The sequence below is a fragment of the Pseudoliparis swirei genome, chromosome 21 (assembly GCF_029220125.1).
Source record: "Pseudoliparis swirei isolate HS2019 ecotype Mariana Trench chromosome 21, NWPU_hadal_v1, whole genome shotgun sequence".
In the NCBI taxonomy this organism is placed as follows: Eukaryota; Metazoa; Chordata; class Actinopteri; order Perciformes; family Liparidae; genus Pseudoliparis; species Pseudoliparis swirei.
In genome coordinates, this window is record NC_079408.1 from 16956614 (window position 1) to 16980365 (window position 23752).

Below are 23752 nucleotides of genomic sequence, written 5' to 3' on the forward strand. Positions count from 1 at the left end.
GCATTTCGGCGAGACAACGCGGAGACGGGAGACCGTTTGACAGGTACCAGCGTCAAGCAACGCACGCGATAACACCGGGGTTCCGGTTGGGAGTTTCAAAATAAAGCGGGGAGGTTGCGACGTAACACTGTTTAGAGGTCATATTACAAAGTTTCCAGTAACTATGAACTAAATGCAAGCACGTGATTGATATTTCTGTCATTTTCACCACATGACCATAACATCAAATTTAAATGAGCTTTATTGGCATTGCTGCAGTATTGATAAATGCAGAATGGTAAATGGACCTGTAGCCTACATCTCTTTTCTAGCCTTCCGAGTCCGACGTTCACACTACATGACATCATTTACCCGTTCACACTCTGATGTCAACCACCAGGACTCACTAACATACACACACAGTAGGCACAGCTATGGGAGCAATGTGGAGCCGGGCATCGAACCGCCGATCCTCTGATTGAAGGACGACCCTGCCCACCACTGATCCACAGTCACAGAATGTAGGCTTGCCCACTTTTACAAATGGTCGCAAATACTTCAGGATGCAACAAAAACACCACAACTACTATTGTTACAATGATAACACATGACAAAGGAAAACTGAATGTTGGAAAAAAATATGCACAATAAAAGGAGTTTGCAGTCAAATGTAATGGCCAGGGTTTGAAACCTAGTATTAAAAGTCTGTTTTTCCCCTACATTTCTTGTATGAGTGAAAGAAATAATTGACAGAAAATAATTTTACATAGCGTCCTCTAGACCTAAACAGGATCCTTTATTCCCACGGGAAAAAACAGATATTGCCACAGAATTTAAAAACAAAACATCTTGTTTTATAATTTTTTACTTTAGATTTGTAATTGTTTATTTATTGTAATTCATTATTTATGTCATTATAGTATAGGGTACTAGTATATTGTATTTTGCCTATAATATTGTATGCAATGCAGTGTATGTTTTGCAGCATAAAGGCTACACAGTTGTGCATATATTGTAGTAGTAGAAGAGTAATAGTTCATATCCAGACAAGTATTGTCTCTTTTCATTTTGAATGATGTCACTTGCATTATAATGAATGCCATCACAAAACAATACTGATATAATCAGGGACAGAACACCTTACCCTTTTATTTTGAAGTCACATTAACTCAGTTTCCGGTCTTCGGACGAGCTTGAGGCAGCTCAACGGAGAGCCGAACTACCTCAGCGCTGTTCCCCGTCTGCGTGCTCCTGCTCGGGTACTTCTGAGGGTTTTGTCCTAAATACTCACACCGATGGAAACTAAGCTGAGCACTGCGGAACGAGCCGAGCTAACGGGGCCCACGGTATCTGCTTACAATGCAAAGTCCGTTCCCGTTGAGTAATCTTGTGAGAGTATTAATTATTGTGTGTACACCCCCCCCCCCCCCCATACACACAATATTCATAAACAGGAATCCACCATTGCATATCTATTTCCTAGCATTTGATCTATTACAGTATAAAGTGCTGTTAGTAGTACTCTGTGTAGTGTTGCGTTACCTCATATCTCTGACGTATTGTCTATGACGAGGGACTTTGTAGCCCACAGTGTTTTCAGTATAACTTGAGTCACTAGTCAATTTTTAAAATGTCATTTGCTTACTGTAGGCCAATATGATTTATATAATTCCTAGGACCTCCCGCATTGGGTTTTGATACTATAACTATTATATCATGTTCATCTGGTCACATGACATCTATTCTTCTGTCCATCCTGGAGAGGGATCCTCCTCTGTTGCTCTCCTGAAGGTTATTTTGTGATCCCATGTGATGTCAAAGGTCACGGATGTAGTATGTGTACAGATTGTAAACTCTTATTTTGAAGCCGAGTGGTTCCCTTTTGCAACATGACATCATGAAGAAAGTAAATGTTGCTCACTCGATCAGTTCCTGTAGAGTAAACCATAAACCAGTAAACCAGGACCAGATAGCCATGACTGTCATGGCCAGATGACAGGAAGTCTTTGAACTGGCAACGTAGGCAGGATGTGGTGGAGATGGAGGAGTAGGGGCCTCACAGTTTATCTTCCATTAAAGGCCTCACTGGGAGAGAGCAGGCCTCACTGGGAGAGAGCAGGCCTTTTTAATTAGTGAGTGACAGACTTAATGGATGTGGAGCCACATCTGTAACTGGTTATTATGACATCATATACATAAACTCCTCCTCCTCCTCCTCGCTCAATCCCTCACTATCTTTCTTCCTTTGAAGGACGGGACTTTGTCTGCGTGTGTAAACAAGACAAAGTCTCACCACGCAGGCAACAAATATGCAGCAAGTCGAGTCGCTTGACGAGTCATGTTCTGCTTACATGTTATTATGTCCCATGGCCATAAAGAAATACATTAACTACTCCAACTATAGTTCAACACCAATCTGCAGTGGTAATAAGATGTCACAACATGTGCTGTCTGTTGAAGTTAAACCCCACGATAGCCATTCTCATGTTTTTCAGAAATGTAGTATTTAATAACCTGAATATTTCTGACACCAAGTACGTGTTTTACGTGCACCGACATAACCACGAGGAGCTCAGGTCACATGACACTTTTAACTCCTCACCAGCTGCTCATGGAACGCATGCTGGTAGCAGACGATCCCCTCAGGCCACAGATGGTTTTAATATGTTTCTATTTTTAAAAGATGTCTCATATCATTGCACTGTGTTCTTTAATATCAAGTCACTTGGCCATAATCAGTTCTGGTTCTAATGACTAGAACTCCTGGTGCTTCTTCATGAAGTTCTGGATGCATAATGTACATACATCCCACTTCATGAACATCTTTCATATTAAATGATAGTCGCACATATCCGACATCGCCACTTTAACCTGTTTGTGTCTGAGGTGAGAGATAAGAGAGGAAGTCTTCCACTCCCTAAAGGTCAGACAGGTCACGACTGGTAACGCTCTGAATACGAGGAGGAAGATGAAGCCATGAAATACCTGGGAGGGTGAAACACGCACACAATGTAAGAGAGGGCCGAGCTGTGCTGTGTGTGTGTGTCTGTGTGTGCTGTGTGTGCTGTGTGTGTGTGTGTGTGTGTATGTGTCAGTTCCACATCCTGACAGCCGTTCATGCAGTCTACTTCACACCTGGTGTGTGTGTTGTGAGTCGGTCCAATGTTCATGTGCGAATAGTTCAATCTGAAAAAAGATAAGATTGAATCAACGGGTTACCAGCTGGCTCCAGGCTCCAGGCTCCGGGCTCCGCAGCTGGTCAGATGCTGGATAACGTGACTCGTCTCTGGAAACAACGAAGCAGAATCAACCCAAAGTGTGTTTCTCTGTTCAAGGTGGAGCTTTTCCCAATATGATGCAGGATAGTTTTATGAATAGCAATGCATCATATTTTAATTGTTATGTTTTGTGTGTCAAATCTGCAACTTAACCAGAAACATTTCTCCGTCAGGTAACTGTAGTACGACAGTGTTTTCCTCTGAAGTAGAAGTACACAGTAAGTATGCAGCTACATTTTTTATTTTGGGGTACAATGAGTTAGGATAGGAACTCAATACTTCTCATATGTGTGGGTCCAGGTCCAGGTCCAGGTCCAGGTCCAGGACCAGGTCCAGGACCAGGACCAGGTCCAGGTCCAGGTCCAGGTCCAGGTCCAGGACGCCTCTGGTGACTCCCAGCAGCCCCTGATCCTCAACATGCTCAGTGAAACATTACATTTCATGTATGGATGTAATGTGAACGACACTTTTAACTTAAACACACATCACTTGAAACACACACCTAAACACTTTAACATTATTTGTTGTCCGAGAACTTTATCCTTATCTTTATATTTATCTTATCTTATACTTAAGTTCACTGTTGCTGTCGCATTGATTGTTGTTTGTCATGTCTAAATGTTGCACCTTCCGCCAAAAAAAAATCCTCATTTGTGTAAACATTCCTGGCAATAAAACTGTTTCTGATTCTGATCTGCTCCGCCCACAGGCGACACGATTAGTTGAGTCACGTTGGCCATTCTTTGACTCTGGAGTCAGAGTGGATGACCGACACTTCAGTAGCCCTCACACACGGATGACCTTCACATCTCATAGAGGTCAGGGAGCAGTAAGGATGAACACACGTTAACACAACATTATTGCATTACTGTGCATCACCACGTGACCTTCTTTATGACTAACAGATCCTCACCTCACGGGTCCATCACGGGTCCATCACAGGTCCATCACAGGTCCCTCTCAGGTTCCTCTCAGGTTCCTCTCAGGTCTCTCTCAGGTCCCTCACAGATGTATTTTCGGTGTTGTGGCCGCAGCAGGAATTGCAGCTGGTGTGACCCCTTGATTCTTTGCATGTACATATTTCACAGCATAAACAAATATATCCGGTTGGTTATGTACAGGTTGCCAGATCTGGTCTGTGAGCACAGCAGTACCAAACCTGGAAACCTCACCGTGCCGATAGAGAGTCTTGTTGCTGGGACACACTCCATGTTCTACAGGGAACATCACAGGTCCGCCTCCACCGCTGCCCGGCTGGGCCTCGGGCTCCGTGTAAACGGCCAGCTTGGCACACCATGTGCTCACACTTGGCATCCTCTAAGAAACACAGTGCACAGTAACAGCCAGCAAAGAAAGAACATCCCGTACCAAACCAGAGCGCCCTGCACAAGCAGAGGAAGGAACCCAGATAAGAAAACAAAGAGAAGAGAGTTGATATGAAAACACGTTCCAAAGAACCCAAGAGAAAAGATGTTTCGTGGCAAAACAAAGCATGAGAGTCAAAGTCAGCGCGAGTCAACTCGTTTGACCTCTGCTGTAGTTCCCTGAGGGTTTATCTTCAACACATGAAGTGGAAAGTCCAAACTATATAAGCCTGTTGGACTCTAATTAGTGAGCCTTTGCTGGACCTTTCTCCATGTTTCCTCTCCTGAAGTCCTTCCAATGCACCCGGTTAACGGACACCTTCATCCAGCCCAGTGGAGGTTGCCAGGTGATGCATGAATGTATTCATGCTGATCCATAGCAAAGTACCCATAAGCCTTAGTGCCGGCTGCCAGCGGAGGGAAGAAGCCTGCAAGAGGTTTATAAACTGCTCTGGACCACAGGAAGTAGACGTGGTATACAGACCTGAGCTGGACGCCACATCCAGCTGCTTTCTGCTGGGCAAATTAAGTAAATAGACTTGACCTGCAGCCTCTGGTGGAAAAACCTGTGACACCATCAGCCCCTGGCGAGGTGGACATCACAGCATGAAGCAAACCGACCACACTGATGAGGATATGAACTGGAATGGTTTTTAGTTGCGCTGAAATACATTTGTGCAAAGCAAAATGTCTTTGAGTATTCTCACTTCATCCTAAAACACATGTAATTACATACATTGGTATTTTTTCAGCTTACTTCTACTCTAATATATGATGTGATAGCTTGAGGAAATAACCCTGAAAGTATAAAACAGAAGACCCATGGTGCTTTCTGTTTGATTCCGGCCCCCCCTAGTGGTAGCACCAAGGACGACACCTGCAGTGCACGTAGATCCAGCTCCACTCCCTCAGCATCCCTCCACGGACCCTGATAAATGTGGGCTGAAAACTAAACTTCTCTAATTTGAGCTTGCATTATATAATTGGTCTACAAACAAATACCATCATAATAGGATACACTGAGCATCTATCTCCTCTTCTCTCTCTCCTTTTGGATGACTTTTCATCTCTCCATCACACATTATAAACTCTACTTCCTCTCCGGAGTCCTTGTGACTTCATGTCTCATTGGGTCCAATGGACCTGGCTGGGTCTGATGCAAATTTGTAATTTCTGATATTGGGCAATATAAAATAAACTGAAAACACAAAACACAAATCTAATATTTCCTTTTTTAAATTTAATAGTGAACCTCTATAAAAAAAAGAGCTTTAGATTTGAATATTTAACGCCACATTCCGTATGACTTTAAATACATATTGAAACAGATGAAGTGGATCATAAGGTTGACACGCAGCATGTGATCTTAAGGAGCGTGTCCAGCAGCACACCCTACTGTCTTGTGACAGTATTAGTCTTCTTCTGTATGTGTGTGTGTTTCTTTGACAAGTCCTCTTTCCTCTTCCTGCTGCTGTGGCGGCTCTGCTGCAGCCTGTAGGTCTTTCTAGCCTGGACTCTCTCCTTCTCCAGGACCTCAGTGTCATCCAGGATCTCCAGGCATGGGATCTGACTCATGACGTACTGTCTGAGGGGGCAAAGGTCCGGAGGAATGGAACAACACGCATATGAACATGTGCACAACGCAGTCAGATTACATTACACACGTTTTACAAATGAAGACACTGCACAGGGCTCCAGATGTGCTGCTGTAGCTGTGACTTGAAAGGCACATTCACAGGGGGGAGTGGGAATTCAAAGTCAAGTGATTATTAACATTATATTACATAAAGAAATACTATACATATTGCACAGAGGGTGTAGTTGCTCACCTGTAGTCTTCGTACTGGGTCAGACTTCCTCCATTGAAATAGCTCGGTGCTGCCTCGTTGTTCATCATACTGAGGATCCTATTTATTGAAAGGAATATAGCAGCATAATGAATACATATTATGGTTATATGCTGTATGTATAATATAGTAATTACACAATCCAGGCTCACTTTAAGTTGGGGAACTTGCGTCGTATTTCTTCCACAAACAGCGGCAGGTTGTTGATCCTGTTCTTGTTGATGCACAGCGTGGTCACGGTGGTCATGTAGGGGAACTTGATGTGAGACGTGTAGTTGTTGCAGTCCAGGATCAGAGTGCTGAGCTTCTGCAGCTGGTCCAGCAGAGCCGGGTTCCAATAAGGACTGAATGAAGGCCAACAGGCAAACTCAAGCTGCTTACCAACAACCACAGCTCAGACTAACACATACAATTAGTTACACTTCTTTGCTGTACACTGTAGCTGTCAGTTTCCCACTGTTATGTAGTAGCTCTTCTTTTTATTGCTTTTAGAAATGTTTCTGTTTTTACAATGTCAAGTACCTTTGATTTCCTTTTAAAGTGCTATACAAATAAAATGTATTACTATTATTATTAAAAGATTTCATGTGCATCTTCAGCCATGCAACAGTATTGCTTTAGGGATGGCACATCAGTTGACCCACTACTTTGGTACACACTGAAATATCTTGTAAATAGTTGGAATAATTGGTTTGCTATGAAAGTTTGACTTTACTTAACTCCAAAAGACGACTGTAGTGAGGCTAGACACGGCTAGTGACACTAGTGACACTAGACACAGCTAGTGAGGGTAGTGAGGCTAGTGAGGATAGTAAGGCTAGTGACACTAGTGAGGCTAGTGACACTAGTGAGGGTAGTGAGGCTAGTGAGACTATTGGATGGATTAACATTACACTTGATTTACACAAAAATGCTTCAAGATCAATTGTAATAACTCTTTTTATCTGTTGGCATCATCATTTAACAAGTCCAATACGTACATAAATAACTGACATTGGCTTCACACAAACGCAGGAGGAACAAACCCTGAAACCCGGAGCAGTTGTTTGGTTGTTCGGTAAAGGATACTCGTCCAGCAGGTTGTTACTCAGGTCCAGCACCTGCAGGGAGTCGGTCTGAGGCAGGATGGCTTCATAGGGGATTTCTGTCAGGCTCTGGTGGGCAAAAGAAAGCCACTGAAAGCTGGAGGTGTGGCTGTGTTGGCTGTGCTGGCAGGAGGTGGGATGATCCATGACAAGAACAACTACAACAGCAGCTCCTCTTCTCTTGTATGAGAAGTCAGATTATTATGTCACGATCAAATCTATAATAAACAGCACAACAATAAATAGTTAATACACATTAATGACAGTCTGATGAGTCAAAAAGTGATGGTGTTTGGATTTCAGATGAGTATATATATATATATAGTATATAGTATATACCACATTGTCAGTTCACCCCTGGCAGAATTATGCCACACATGTTCTAATCAAAAGACACTTATCTGTTGTCGTAAAGACTAATGGTAGGATTGGGTCCACAGAAAAAATCACTGTGATCATCTGAACTGGTTCATGAATGAGGTTTCCCCTAAACTAAAGTCCTGGTTTCAATCATCTCTGAAATAAAGTGCGAATCTCTTAAAAAATAATAATAATCAATTACTATTTCAAAGTTTAGAAGACAAACACTGACATGAAATGTGTGGTACATGTAACGATAACCTCGATGACCAGTCCTATTTCTCTGTGTGTACGGTTAGCTAGCAGACAGACACGTTTTATGATTTCCAGTAATAATCAATCATAACAACGTTTTTAAACTACACACATATTTCCGTTTGTCTTGGTGAATTAAATAAGACTCTAGAAGCAGCACGGACAGAGAGCTGGACTTACCAAGCTGAAGAGCCTCTGTGAATCTTTTCAGAGCATTCAAACCTCAGAGAAATGTTGCAGCTCACATCAAAAGCCTCTTGCATGCCCCGGCTGGACATCACATGACGGGATAATCACATTGCTGCTGGACCTTGTGGTTCACAGGGCCCACTGGAACACGGCTTCAGAACACCGAGAACACGGCTCACAAAGTGAAGAAATGGCCACATGAAATATTGTTTTACTGTTTTTAAGTCGCTGTTCATAGACTGGCATTTTATTGGAATAAAAAATAATATTTCCTCCATAATGAGGTGCATGTTGAAGAAGATCACATACAAAACACTGTACTCGCAAACACCGAGTTCATTCTTCTTGGAGATACTGTGAGGAGCATTTCTACAAAATATTAAATCAGACCCTTTTTAAATGAAATAAAAAAAGTAATCAAGTGTGTGGTGGCTTGGGCGTAGTTAGGCTCAGCTGTGGGGGAGTGGCTCAGGGAACAGGGGCGGGAAGAGGCCTAATTGGCCTCAGCTGTAGGAAATCAGGGTGATTTTGTCTCTCCCGTATATCAGCTGCTCTGGTTCGGCCAATCGGTTCATTGGTGGTGAAAGTTTGGTGTGTGCACGAGCATCCCATAGTGTCAGCGGAAATTAGACACGGAGGAAACAGCATAACGTGAAGCTTGCGGTTAGCTCCCGCCTTACGCACCCCGTAAGTAGAGACTCCACGGGGAAGATGTTCCACTCGAGCAGTCTCGGGACGATGCCCGAGGCCCAGCCTTCGACCAAGTCATCATATCTGATGGTCGGGTGGTGCGCCCTGACGCAGGCAGACATATCCGCACTTTACATCGATTAGGGACAGACTGTACGGAGTGAGCCGTAACAGGGCGGGAAAACTGGTGCCACTATACACGAAAACCCAATGGATGGGGATATGAAAAAACACTAGACTGGATAACGACGCGATTGTATCGGCCCGGCAACCAGGCGGCGAATCCACTTTTAGTCTCTGTGCAGGCTGGAAATCAGTTTAAGCGCATACAAAAATGAACATACAGCTTTGAGGCAGTAAAGTGATGAAAGCATCAGGTATTCATGAAAATATCATGAAACTTGTAAATCGTGTGTCCTGAGACACATAATATGGTGCCGTTGGTGTGCGTCTTACCCAGACTGTCAATTGGTAAACCACCCGACCATTCCGAGGGCGCCTTTGCGTCCTCTGCCATTCACGGAGGTGCCGTACGAGCGAATCGCTGTGGACCTCATCGGGTCATTTCACCGGAGTGCATCCTCGCGGATTACGCAACACGATGTCCGGAGGCGGTGCCATTGTGCAACATTTCTGCTTCAGGTCATCTCCTGAATTGGAATCCCGAAAGAGATTCTGACTCACCAGGGAACCCAGTTCATGTCAAGAACACTGAGAACTTTACAGGTTACTGGGCATCAAATCTATTCGGACCAGGATTTTCTCCCTTTGAACTAGTTTTCCACTGGACTCTGTGGGGGGTGCTCGTCCTCATTAATGAAAACTGGGAGGAGGGGCCGAGCACCAGTTACAGTGAGATCCAATACGTCCTGGACCGAGGAGCGACGCTCCACTTTGGGGAGGATGTCACGTGAGACTTTGGCCCAGGGACAGAGGAGCCGATGAGGTGGTGCGTTCTGACAGGGGCTCGACTAAATATTCCATTAGAGGTTAATTTAAACAAATCGATCTTATCTGGAAATATATGTTGATTCTTTTTTTCTGTTTACAGCACCAAATAAACATGTTTATGAATTAAATAATGAGGCCGGAAAAGATCTTTGAGGAGATTAAGAGTTCTAATAGTCATAGAAACATGTTGACACATCGAACTAGTCATGAATACTCCATCAAAGAGGATGCAGATGTTCTGTGGGAACCTGGAACAGGGTGGGAACCTGGAACAGGGTGGGAACCTGGAACAGGGTGGGAACCTAGTACAGGGTGGGAACCTAGTACAGGGGGAACCTAGAACAAGGTGGGAACAGGGTGGGAACCTAGTACAGGGAGGGAACCTAGAACAAGGTGGGAACCTGAAACAGGGTGAGAACCTAGAACAGGGTGGGAACCTGGAACAGGGTGAGAACCTAGAACAGGGTGGGAACCTGGAACAGGGTGAGAACCTAGAACAGGGTGGGAACAGGGTGGGAACCTAGAACAGGGTGAGAACCTAGAACAGGGTGGTAACAGGGTGGGAACCTGGAACAGGGTGGGAACAGGGTAGGAACCTGGAACAGGGTGGGAACCTAGAACAGGGTGGGAACCTAGAACAGGGTGAGAACCTAGAACAGGGTGGGAACAGGGTGGGAACCTGGAACAGGGTGGGAACCTGGAACAGGGTGAGAACAGGGTAGGAACCTGGAACAGGGTGGGAACAGGGTGGGAACCTAGAACAGGGTGAGAACCTAGAACAGGGTGGGAACCTGGAACAGGGTGGGAACCTGGAACAGGGTGAGAACAGGGTAGGAACCTGGAACAGGGTGGGAACCTAGAACAGGGTGGGAACCTGGAACAGGGTGAGAACCTAGAACAGGGTGGGAACCTAGAACAGGGTGAGAACCTAGAACAGGGTGGGAACAGGGTGGGAACCTGGAACAGGGTGAGAACAGGGTAGGAACCTGGAACAGGGTGAGAACCTAGAACAGGGTGGGAACAGGGTGGGAACCTGGAACAGGGTGAGAACCTAGAACAGGGTGGGAACAGGGTGGGAACCTAGAACAGGGTGAGAACCTAGAACAGGGTGGGAACCTGGAACAGGGTGAGAACAGGGTAGGAACCTGGAACAGGGTGGGAACCTAGAACAGGGTGGGAACCTGGAACAGGGTGGGAACCTAGAACAGGGTGGGAACCGAGAACAAGTTGGGAACCTAGGACATGATTGGAAACTAGAACAAGGTGGGAACCTTGAACAAGGTTGGAACCTTGAACAATGTGGGAACCTAGCAGGCTACAGGGCGGGAACCTAGAACAGGATGGAAACCTGGAACAAGATGGGAACCTGGAGTAAGGTGGGAACCTAGAGCAGGATGGAGACCTAGAACAAGGTGGGAACCGAGAGCAGGATGGGAACCTGGAACAAGGTGGGATCCTAGAACAAGGTGGGAACCTAGAACAGGGGGAATCTAGAACAGGGGGGAACCTAGAACAAGGTGGGAACCTAGAACAAGGTGGGAACCTGGAACAAGGTTGGAACCTTGAACAAGTTGGGAACCTAGAACAGGATGGAAACCTGGAACAAGATGGGAACCTGGAGTAAGGTGGGAACCTAGAGCAGGATGGAGACCTAGAACAAGGTGGGAACTGAGAGCAGGATGGGAACCTGGAACAAGGTGGGATCCTAGAACAAGGTGGGAACCTAGAACAGGGGGAATCTAGAACAGGGGGGGAACCTAGAACAGGGTGGGAACCTAGAACAGGGTGGGAACCTAGTACAGGGGGAACCTAGAACAAGGTGGGAACCTAGTACAGGGGGGGAACCTAGAACAAGGTGGGAACCTGGAACAGGGGGGAACCTAGAACAAGGTGGGAACCTGGAAAAGGGTGGGAACCTAGTACAGGGGGAACCTAGAACAAGGTGGGAACCTGGAAAAGGGTGGGAACCTAGAACAGGGGGGGAACCTAGAACAGGTTGGGAACCTAGTACATGGGGGGGAACCTAGAACAAGGTGGGAACCTGGAACAGGGTGGGAACCTAGTACAGGGGGGGAACCTAGAACAGGTTGGGAACCTAGTACAGGGTGGAAACCTAGTATGGGGGGGAACCTGGAACAGGGTGGGAACCTAGAACAGGGGGGGAACCTAGAACAGGGGGAACCTTGAACAGGGGGGAACCTAGTAGGCTACAGGGCGGGAACCTAGAACAGGGTGGGAACCTAGTACAGGGGGGTAACCTAGAACAGGGGGGAACCTTGAACAAGGTGGGAACCTAGTACAGGGGGTAACCTAGAACAGGGGGGAACCTAGTAGGCTACAGGGCGGGAACCTAGAACAAGTTGGGAACCTAGAACAGAATTGGAAACTAGAACAGGATTGGAACCTGGAACAAGGTGGGAACCTAGTACAGGGGGTAACCTAGAACAGGGGGGAACCTAGTAGGCTACAGGGCGGGAACCTAGAACAAGTTGGGAACCTAGAACAGAATTGGAAACTAGAACAGGATTGGAACCTGGAACAAGGTGGGAACCTAGAACAGGGTGGGAACCTGGAACAAGGTGGGAACCTAGAACAAGGTTGGAACCTTGAACAAGGCAGGAACCTAGAACAGGATGGAAACCTGGAACAAGATGGGAACCTAGTGTCATGTGGTGTCACGGTTGTCGAATCGAGAGAGGACCCAAACCGACCTCTCCGAGCGGGTTTTTTTTTCTCTCCTCCTTTCCATGACCTTCCCTTCTTGGCTTCTCTTCGTCATGTCTCTCTTCTGTCTTGTCTGAGAGAGACTCTCGCGCATCGCTCTTCGACTAAAAACCATGGACGAAATCAACTGGTCCTTAAATTGCACACCATCTTCTTTCAGAGAAGCTCGGGGTTCGGGGAGGGTGTGCTGCTGCTGGGTGGATGCTGCTGGGATACACGGTGGGGGCGCGGGGGGGGCGGTCTTGTTGCGTGTCTTGTGCCCTCCACGTGACTCCAGGAGGGATCTACCTATTCGGAACTATGATTTTTGGATTTTGATTTGTTTTGCTGCTGGCCTATTGGAAAATTAAGGAAAAATTAAAAAAAGTAAAAAGCCAAAGCTAAAAGCCGACCCAGCCCTAAAGACATTGAGTTGTTGTTGGGTTGGCACTTGGACTGTGTGAAATAGAATAATAAGAATGAATGATAACATCGGAAGCTGAAATGAAAGTGGATGATCGATTTGAAATCTTTGAAAAACGGAAGAGAATGAGAAAGAGGGATGGGAGAAAAAAATGCAAAAAAATTGAAATGGAAACAATCAAAATCCAAACAATTCTGCTCTTATCTGCTTTGGGCCCGCCTTACAAGCAAGGCCTTGGCCAAGGCAACAACTCCCACAACAACAGAATCTCTCTCTTCCCTTTCTCCCTCTCTCATCACCTGACCTGGTTTTCAGACACCTGTGGTTGTTTCTCCATGGTGACCAAAACTTCTATCTTCTGGACTGAGACCATCTGTTTGGACTGCAGAACTTTGTCTGTTGTACCAGACGACGACGACATCATCAACACCACTACCCCTTTTGCTTTCACCACCCCTCCCCCATCCCACCCCCCCCCCCCCCCCTTTTTGGCCCCAGTGTGCTGTGGTGTGCTGTGGCGCGGCTGCTGGCTACTGTGTTGGCGGTTGGTGTTGGCTGGCTGCTTTCTGCCCCTCACCCTTGGGCTCCCCTCCCCCAGTTGTTTCTCCCCTCCCTACCTCCCCTCTCCTTACCTCCTCCCTGTGTAATGTGTGTGCCTGTTGTTTTTTCTGTTGTGCTGTGTATGTTTGTTTCTCCCTCTCTTCTCCCCATAGTCTTTTCTCTCTCATCCACGTTATTATGCTTTCTTTTTTTTTCTCTTCCTCTTTCTTTCATCTTTCATGTACTGGCATCCACCCTTTCTTTAAATATATCAATCAATCAATCAATCAAAAAACACTCTTTACTCTAAAAACCAGGACGGGACGACAAACACACGGACCAAACAGTACGAAGCCACACTGGGAATGAGACAAACAGGGTTTACATACACAGGCAAGGTGAGAGGATTGGACAACGGGGAACGAGACACAGGTGGACACAATGAGGGCGGGACCAGCAATCACACAGGAGGAACCAATCAGGGCCAGGGCAGACAATCACAGAGAGACGACACAAGGACTTCAAAACAAGACACAAAACGAGACACAAACTCCAGATCATGACACCTAGAGGATGGAGACCTAGAACAGGGTGGGAACCTGGAACAAGATGGGAACCTAGAGGATGGAGACCTAGAACAAGGTGGGAACCGAGAGCAGGATGGGAACCTGGATCAAGGTGGGAACCTAGAACACCTTGTTCCACAATTGAATTGAACCGGCACCTTAATGAAAAGTAAAGCTTATCACGCAATTTTTGTTTAGATACATTTATTTAAAAAAAGAAAGTTGTGTATATAAATACATTTGCAAATCTTACTTTTTCTGTGTGTATTTTAATTTTTTTCCCTTAATTTAAAGATATTTTTGTGAAGTCATATAAATCACACACACACAACTGAGAAAATGGATCACCAGAGCTTTTTATCACTTGCCTCTCAGGGCTTCAGTACATAAGAAATACTTTCAGTGGTTAATTAGAATAGATGCAGCATAAACAATGCCTCAGGTTACTTGCAGGAAAAATATTGTTCTATAGTTATAAATGATATAAACAGTTCCAGCAAAGTTCTCTTTGATCCTTATTGGAAGGTTGTATTGCAGTTTCGATGTCCCAAGGATCGGTGCTTCCCCCTCCTGGATCAACACGGTGGTTCATGGCTGTGAGGCTGTAAACACGGTCGGAATCACGTTTTTATTGAGCACACGAAGCGATGAGCTCGACTCGTCTTGCAGTCCCTGATTTGCCACTTTGCTCTTCTCCAGACCAGGACGCACTTCTTGTTCCCCTTCCCTTTGGACCGAGGAGGCGTCTTCCTCCAGTTGGTGTAGCCGACCGGCTCGCTGCCCGCCCATTCCCAGCGTCCTCGGCCGTCCCGGTCATTCAGGCCTTGAACAGTAGGAGAACAACACATCAGTTAGTTTGAAGAAGTTCTACTAGGTTAGGGCTGAATCAGGTTCACCTGGTCCAGCCCCTCGAGATGCTGCTATAGGCTGATAGGCTGCTGGGGGACATTTAGGATACACTGAGAACCTGTCTACTCTTCTCTCTCTTCTTATCGATGCATTTTCATCTCTCCATCACACATTACTAACTCTGCTTCCTCCCCGGAGTCTTTGTGGCTTCACGTCTCATTGGACCTGCTGGGTCTGATGCCTCCTGCCTGGTGGGCCGGCCTCCTGTCACAGCCCTGCTGATGACACTGTGTCATATTCATTGAATGTTTATGTAACTCTGTAATGTTTCCTTCTGGTCACATGACATCTATTCTTCTATCCATCCTGGAGAGGGATCCTCCCCTGTTGCTCTCCTGAAGGTTTTTTTCCTTTTTTTCTATTTTTTAGGAGTTGTTCCTGATCCGATGTGAGGTCAAAGGTCAGGGATGTCTATGTGTACAGATTGTAAAGCCCTTTGAGGGGAATTTGTGACATGTGGTTATATAAATACACTGAATTGAATACTACCATTAAAAAAAAATGTAAAGATGAAATAATAGAACTGAATTGCGTTGCAATAATTGAGTCAAAGATACCTACCTATCCAAAATGGTTTCCTCCCGCTGAAGTCCCACAGCCAGTCCATGTTGGCTTTAGAGAGAACGCTTGCTAAAGAGCCTTTGTATCTGAAAATCAATTGCCACAGAGCACATAATTCAGATGATATAGTTGTGATGCATGACAGACAACTAATCAGAGGCATACTTTCTGCCTGTTAGCCTTACCTCTCTCTGCAGGCCCGGTTAGCTGTGCTCCATGTGACTTTGGGCTCGCTGCTGAGGGAGTAGCAGTAGCCACCATGAAAGGTCCAGCCTTGACCGCACGTCTGAGCACTCACCATCTGGGAGTCGGGAGGAAATGGGAATGATTTCACAAGTGTTTTTTAAGTACTTATTTTGAATTGTGAATGTCAGACAGCTCAAAGAAGCTAGTGCATGCTTATTACACGTATGTCCAGTTTAATACCTGATGGGTTGGTGCCCAGGGTTTCCAGGAGACTCCATTGCAGTGGAAGAGCTGATTGCTTGTCTGGTTGAAATGCAGGAGTCCCATCAGCTCTGGCACACACGGCTTCGCTATGATGTCATCAGCTTTAGCCTATCGGACATACACATTCACATGGAAATAGTTTAGTGTTCCTTTAACTGAAATACAATGCCCTGTTCCCACCATGATATACCCGAAACAATGTAAATATGAAGTCTGGAACAAACAGGTGGTGGCGACCTGCAATACCAATGTAGCCCTGAATGAAGCATAACCTACGTTATGGTCTACTTGACAGGAAATGGACCGTATTAATTTTCTAAATAACCACACGCTGTATTGAAGAAGGCTTGAAACTAGAGATTGTGACAAACTCATGTTTACAATGTTTACTGAGGGAATAAATCAAGTAATTTATATAGACTTCTACAAGCAGTAGAGAGAATGCATCTTTAACACATCAAGCATTGACTTCTATACAAACCAGAGGCGTCGCCCCCTGGTGGTCAGGAGAGAGAATGCAGTTTTAACACATGACGCAAAGACTTCTATACAACCAGAGGAGTCGCTCCCTGGTGGTCAGGAGAGATAATGCAGGTTTAACACATGAAGCATAGACTTCTATACAAACCAGAGGTGTCACCCCTGGTGGTCAGGAGAGAGAATGCAGTTTTAACACATGAAGCATAGACTTCTATACAAATCAGAGGCGTCACCCCCTGGTGGTCAGGAGAGAGAATGCAGTTTTAACACACGGAGCATAGACTTCTATACAACCAGAGGAGTCGCCCCCTAATGGCCAATAGAAAGAAAGCAAGTAAAACATCTTGGCATTGTTGTTTTTTTGCAGAGTTTGCAAGCTAAAGAAATTAAGTGACACAAAATGGCTATTAGTTTGATTATCAACTTCAGGTGATCCTGGTCCCAAAGCTGGAGATCTTGGCAAAACAAGGTTATTCTTTACTGACTCAAAACTGTTTCCAAGAAACAGAAGGACCAGCAACATTTGTACTCACATGTTCTGTAGCCAGTGCGGTTCTTTGTGGTTTTGAGATCTGTCTGTGAGGCTCTGACTTTGACTCAGTGAGAACAGCTGGCACCACCTGCTGGGTCTGTGCTCTCCTGCTAACCACACGGATGTTTGCCTTCCTGCCCTTCCTCGATGGGGAGGTGTTGTCCTCTACTTGCATGTGCATGATGCCATGATACTGGAATTAAAGAGACAACGCACATTAAGACTCCTGTGACTTTAGTCGGTCAGTCGGTGTCAGCCGCTGCTTACCGTGAAAACCAAGTCGGTCCCGTTGTGAAGAACCGATGAAGGTGCAATCTGAAAGACAAGCCAGTGACAGCTTGTAGTACAGGTAATAGTTTTAAGCTGTAACAAAGTCGGGATGAAAAGGAAGAGGTACTTACAGACTTTGGGTTGCCCATAACTTGAAGTTTCTTTTTTGTGGGCAGTGGTCCGGGCCTGGAGATGCTGTCTCCACGAGTCCAGATCACTGAGTCGGTGCCAAGGGGCAGCTTCTCCAGCTCAATGGATCCATGTTGGGGGTACGGGTCTGACCGAACCTCTTTTCCTACAAGAAGAGGAGCCTCCTGATCCTGGTGCAGCTGACCTGTGGTGTTTAAGGTTCAGTCACAGTCGTGTCTTTAGATGACTACAAACACACGATACTCTGCTGGTGAGGTTTTACAGACACTACATACAGTCAAGTGATGCAAAGTATCTCCTAAGATGTTCAAAATAAACAGCTGGGTGTATTTGTACCGCTCCCCGAGTCCCTGATGGTGACTTGAGCCTTGCTGATGCTGCCGATCACGGCGCCTTCAGGGGAGACCAGCAGCACTTCGAACACCTCCACGGTCTCCTCCAGGTGATCCTGAATGATCTCGCTCTGCCAGCTCCTCTTGGACACGCCTACAAATACAGAAGCATCACAATCTTTTCCAAGAGCAGGTCTCATGTGTATACGGTATCATGTATTAGTCAATATAGAGATGCAGGAATGAGTCCTAAAGCACAGGAATGGGTCTTCTGGTTCCCTCGTCTCAAAGACAGAGGGATGTTTCAATGGGTTTCGGATTGATCGCTGAAATAAGATTTGTCGTTACCAAAGTTAATTAAATACATCAGTAAATGGGCCACACGTTACTTTTGGGACTTTTTCCTGTCTTAGACTTTTATTACGATGATCATATACGTGCAGGTAAATACATGCAATGTGAGCTCTGCATTTAAACATGTGAGGTGCTGTGGGAGGGAGGGAGCTCTGGGTTTGTTTTTCAAAACCCCAGTGGCTGAATGTGGAGGGAATTAGGGAGTCACTGGCCTCCTAGCTGGCTTAAATAAATAAGTCCTCTCTACGGCAGCAATATGACGAAAACAATTACATTTCTTCAAGTAATAAAAAAATGATTAGCGTGAGAAGTGCGTAAAGTGCATGCATGACATTTGGCTGAGAACAATCATGGTTGGGAATGAACCTTCAAGCATGAAAAGAAAGGAAGCAGCAGCCCTGATTAATGAGTTTTATGCTGTGCACATTTTTCGCGCGACTAGATCCCAGAAGCAAAGTCAATGCACAGACGCGAATGATTGCGAATAACGGCAATGGCACGGTGCAAAAGATTCGCGCCGAGTTGCGAAAGCCAATCAGCGTTGACTGCTGCTTTAGTGGCGCTGGAAGAGACAGTTATTCAGACTGAGGTGAAAGTCACCGAGCTGTGTGAGCCTATGGGTGATGTCATGTATAAATATTTATATATTTTTAATGTTATGAACCCAAACACGAAGGAGTTACATGTTCAGACGTTTGTGGGACAAACTAGTGGTTAGTTCTTCATGGTGGATGAAGAAGATGATAACGGTTTCCATGTAGTAAAGCCACTGAGATAAGCCCCGCCCACTCTAAGGCGCAGATGACGCTAATAAACCACAACTTGTCCTGCGAGTAAACTCATGCGATTGATGTGAAGGCAGCATAAGTCCCAGGTGTGGGTCCAGTACCCAAAACACTGGATCCTACACATTTCAATTTGACGCCAGCAATTAAAACCTCCAGAAAATTATTAGAATTAATATTGTTTTCCAAGTTTAAGTGTAAGGCACTTTATGTTTGTTTGTTGACGACCGAAAGAACACCGACATTAAACATTGAATGGGGTCAAATTAATCCTAAGGCGGGGGGAGGGTGTAATATTGATTCGGGTCAAAATGACCCTAAGGCAACACAAGGGTTAAACAGTAACATTCGTAATCCTAAAACACAGAACAAGCTTTCCACATCAATGAGGACTTACCTGGATCAAACTGGATGAGGGAAGAAGGGCTTGTGCGGAAGTCTTTTCCAGCTGTTGCCGTCACCTCCTTCACCTAAAATAAATAGATGGATGATGGAAGATGACAGAGAAACAAGCCGAAGAAGTCCAGTGTACGTATGAAGTGAGTTCAGAGCAGCTTTAATAACGGATGGCTTGCCGACCTTGACAGTGACGTATGAGGACTCGGCCAGGTTTCCTCTACGGAAGAGGTCCAGTGAGACGGATCCCTGGTCCTCACACACAGAGTACTGGGGCTGAGACAGCTCCACGCTGGACCAGCTGAACTCCAGTCTGCAAAGGCACGGTGACGCGATGAAGACTCAACTGAGATGTCATAGACATCAGTGTTACAAGGTGTTCCTTACATGTGAGGGGGCCCCGTGTTCCCCAAGGGATCCGACACGGTGAACTCCAGGCTGTCTGAGAGGGCCTCCCCGTCTGGGTTGATGATGTAGGCGATGGTTCTCTTATTCAGCTCCGTCTGAGAGAAGCGCTGTGCTACAAAACCGCCTGCTAGTGCAAACACAAGCTTTATTCTCACATTCCAAACCACGCAGTGATTGTAATGGCATTAAAAAGGCTCTTCTGGACCTGTGGTCGTGTTTTCCAGGTAGCCGAAGTAGGGCTGTCGAACAATGCAGAAGATGAGCTCCTCCTCTCTGCTGTGTCGGTCCTGGGCCTTCAGCTCTCGAGAGGACACAGAGATGCCGTGTCGTCCGTCCCCGAGAGGCTCCGCCTTCCAGAGAGGAAGCAACCTGACCACCTCAGGGCAAGACTTATCCAGAGGCTTGATCTGAGTTATTAAAGTAGAAATGGATTACCTTGATGAACATTATGAAATTACGTGACGTAGCCCATATGATGTGTTTATGTAACTCTGTAATGATTCCTTCTGTACACATGACATCCATTGCTTCTGTCCATCCTGGAGAGGGATCCTCCTGTTGCTCTCCTGAAGGTTTTTTTCTGATCCCATGTGAGGTCAAAGGTCAGGGATGTTGTACGTGTACAGATTGTAACCTCTTATTTTGAAGCCGAGGTTTCTTCCCTTTCCCCCCTGAAAGGATTTTTTTCTATTTCTTGGGAGTTTTTCCTGATCCGATGTGAGGTCCTGGGACAGGGATGCCGTATGTGTCCAGATTGTAAAGCTCTTTGAGGGGAATTTGTAATTTTGGGCTGTATAAAATAAACTGAATTGAATAATAACCACAAATGTTACATATGTTAAAGAACATCTTTTATTTTACGAGATGTAATGCATCAGTTCTTTTGTTACTTTAAAGTTTAGTTCTATAGTAACTTTTAAATAATTGAATAATTGAATATGGTGCATGTGTTTGGCATTGAAGTAACGATGTGATTTCATTATGAGTGGGAAGGAGATAAAAAAAAATGGAATTCTTTATTTTTCTATTGTAAGGACAAATATAAAGAATTACCTGTTGTGATGAGAAATTAATTGTTGGTAAAATATTAAATTTAATTCAGTTTATTTTATATATATATATATATCACAAATTTGCCTCAGAGGGCTTTACAATCTGTACACATTTGACATTGCTGACCTTTGACCTCACATCAGATCAGGACAAATTCCCCAAAAATATCTGATGTGAGGTTCTGGGACAGGTATGTGTACAGATTGCAAAGCCCTTTGAGGCAAATTTGTGAACTGAAAATCAAAAAAAAACTTTCAGGGGAAAAAACTAAACCCGACATGCGATCCCCAGAGTACAGAACTAATCCTAGGACCAGCTGAGGTATTGACCTACCTGGATAGTGAAGAACACAGGTTCCGTGTGCAGCCGTCCGTCCAGCAGGAAACCCCGTCTGGTGCTGTCAGAGGCAGTAAAGGCAAAGCGGTCGATCTCCGCCGCCCCCCCGTCATGGTGGTAAGTTACCTCCATCTTCTGGATGTTTCTCTGGGTGAAGTTGGAGCCCGAAGTCAGTGTAGCTCCTCCCACAAGCAATTCTCCGTATTGTGGAGGCTGGAGCAGGACAAAGGTCAGGGCGGCCGGCGGCGTGTCGGGGTCAGACAGGACCAGACAGTCAGCACCGAGGATCATGGAGGAGCCTTGGGGAACCGAGAGGCCTCTGTTGGAGGATAGAGACGGCAGGATGCGGTCCACCATCTCCACGGCGACCACAAAGCTCCCGTTGCGGCTGGTTTTACCGTTACTCACAACAAACCTGGCGAAACAGACGACACGTTAGGCTGCTGAACAAAAGGCATCATATTAATATTCTTTAGTAGACAGTTAGTATCTCCAAGGCTGCTCCTTTGTCATGTTGATGCGAGTGTGTGCGACCTACACAACTGATCTCAGAGCAGCTCTACTGATTACAAGATTTTTCCTGGTCCCACAACCACATCTGGTTTTAGGTTACAATCACATCGCAGTTCATGACGAGACCTATTGAACTAGAACACTATATGATGGGTATGAGCATGGATTATGAGTCATTCAGCTGGGTTATGATTGTGTTAACGTTGTGCCAGGGATGATGGCTATCTTGACTAAGAACATGTCAATACATTATGTAGATGTAATGTTATTGCTGTGCCATGTAGAATCCCATTCTGAAATGTGTCATTGTGCTGGTGACTTCATAATCCAAATGGCTTCCAGACTCACCGAAAGGTTTCCGTGGGTGCGGTGGCTCGATTGTCGTGCACGTAAGCCACGAGGTTGGCCGCTACATCCATCTGGCTGAAGGTGGCGATGGCCACTCCAGGGTGCTTGATGTACTCCACGTGTCCGTGAGCCGGAGGGTCAGTGACGATGTACAGAAGCTCCTCTGGCCTCTCGGTGCCGTCTGTGGCCAGCAGCACGTCCGTGGTGAGAACCACGCGGTCTCCACGGTTGACGTTGGCCGGCTTCACGAACACAGCAATGTTTCCTGGAAATTAAATGGTTGAGGAGACAATGAGAGGCTAAACATAGACAGATGTAATGGAAATGTTATATATTCTTAGTTGTATCATCTTTGACACTATGTGAAGGCACTATGTAAATCATCTTCTGTGCTCTAAAGGTTACTAAGCATATTGCCTACCATCCCCCGTACCTTTTGTCAAAGAAATAATCACTTGCGGAGACAAATTCTACCAAAATGATAGGCGTTATAAGTCTCAGGATCTTTCTGTCTACTCATCAAAGGACCTGAAGAAAAATGTATCCTTCTTGTTTTCCTTAAATTCCTTTGTTCACCCTTAACAGACTTCTGAGGGACTCCGTGTAACATAACTCTTCACTTCACCCGTGGCAGACTTCTGAGGGACTCCGTGCAACGGTGACTCTTCAGTTCACCCTTAACAGACTCCTGAGTCTTCGATATTCGTCATTTCAGTTTAAAAAGACTCAACATTGGGTGCGGACACATTTTGCCGTCACACACAGGGCAGGAGAGCACAGTCGCATCAAGTGGACCACATATATGACTCATGAAGGGAATACAGTGGATTCCTGTACCTTTTTCCAGATCTTTGACAGAGATGTGGAAGTGCTGGCGGGGCGATTGATTGTCTCCATCCGACAAATAGAAGACAAAGAAGTCCTGCGTTTTAGCCCCCGTGTTCACGTAGCGCAGGAGGTTCATGTTCACCATCTCCTGGTTGCAGTTCGTCCCTGCTGTCAATGTCCTCCAGTCCTGACCTTCCTGAGACAGGAGCACAACGGTGTTTACAGTGGAAGCTACTGATAAGCAGCGTATCCCAAAGGAATGGGAATCAGTAACGTAATTCTTCTGTCCGCCACCTTTCTGAATATTCATAACCAAAGACACCCAAGTATTGGTCTCTCCCAACTCCAGAGGGCAGTGGTTCTAAACCTTTTTTCCCTGTGAAATATATTTCTTCAGCCAAGTACCCCATAACTAGCCAATTTGGGTTAAATACACAGCGCTGTGCCATAATTGTCTGATTTAATATAGAACATATACAATTCTGTTTATGAACTTACATTTATTTTGTATTTTTAAATACATTTTTTAATCGATTCTAATTTTTAAAATATTTTTTACAAATCTCATGTACCCCTGGAGTGCCTTCACGTACCCCCAGGGGTACACACAAGCACGTGCACAGACATTTTGGGGGGCAGGTGCTCAAACCAAGAAAAAGGGCACCCAATGCCAAAAATAAATTCTGACAGAGTTAAAGCATTAGCAGCAATACACTGATGATGCTGTCCTCGACCTGCGTCTCCTCTGGGCAGCATCAGACCGCTAGCTTACATGTTCTTTCTGAATAAAGATGAATTATTATATAGCAACAGTAC

At 45.5% G+C, this 23752-nt stretch overlaps 2 protein-coding genes across 3 annotated transcripts in view; both read right to left on the reverse strand.

Annotated features, from left to right (window-relative positions):
• Positions 1 to 5841: 5841 nt before the first annotated feature.
• Positions 5842 to 9143, reverse strand: LOC130212072 (uncharacterized). Of its 2 annotated transcripts, XM_056443204.1 has the most exons (5): positions 8349 to 9143; positions 7494 to 7771; positions 6621 to 6812; positions 6451 to 6528; positions 6068 to 6206 (listed from the first exon to the last, which is right to left on the reverse strand). In XM_056443204.1, the coding sequence occupies exons 2-5, from the start codon at positions 7698 to 7700 to the stop codon at positions 6162 to 6164; spliced, it is 522 nt and encodes a 173-aa protein (XP_056299179.1). In that variant the 5' UTR covers positions 7701 to 7771; positions 8349 to 9143; the 3' UTR covers positions 6068 to 6161. The 2 variants fall into 2 exon arrangements, with proteins under 2 accessions (XP_056299180.1, XP_056299179.1); XM_056443205.1 differs by lacking the exon at positions 8349 to 9143 and having other exon boundaries at positions 5842 to 6206; positions 7537 to 8336.
• Positions 9144 to 14567: 5424 nt separating this feature from the next.
• frem1a (Fras1 related extracellular matrix 1a) overlaps positions 14568 to 23752 on the reverse strand; it is a 36191-nt gene continuing 27006 nt past the window's right edge. The window contains exons 23-37 of the mRNA XM_056443013.1: positions 22946 to 23132; positions 22109 to 22373; positions 21245 to 21662; positions 20064 to 20265; positions 19838 to 19982; positions 19634 to 19763; positions 19452 to 19524; positions 17920 to 18069; positions 17565 to 17767; positions 17431 to 17478; positions 17165 to 17356; positions 16128 to 16259; positions 15887 to 16002; positions 15702 to 15787; positions 14568 to 15054 (exon numbers count right to left, since the gene is read on the reverse strand). Coding sequence (XP_056298988.1) covers positions 14852 to 15054; positions 15702 to 15787; positions 15887 to 16002; positions 16128 to 16259; positions 17165 to 17356; positions 17431 to 17478; positions 17565 to 17767; positions 17920 to 18069; positions 19452 to 19524; positions 19634 to 19763; positions 19838 to 19982; positions 20064 to 20265; positions 21245 to 21662; positions 22109 to 22373; positions 22946 to 23132 — 2550 coding nt within the window. The 3' untranslated portion in view covers positions 14568 to 14851. The remainder of the gene's footprint in view (positions 15055 to 15701; positions 15788 to 15886; positions 16003 to 16127; positions 16260 to 17164; positions 17357 to 17430; positions 17479 to 17564; positions 17768 to 17919; positions 18070 to 19451; positions 19525 to 19633; positions 19764 to 19837; positions 19983 to 20063; positions 20266 to 21244; positions 21663 to 22108; positions 22374 to 22945; positions 23133 to 23752) is intronic.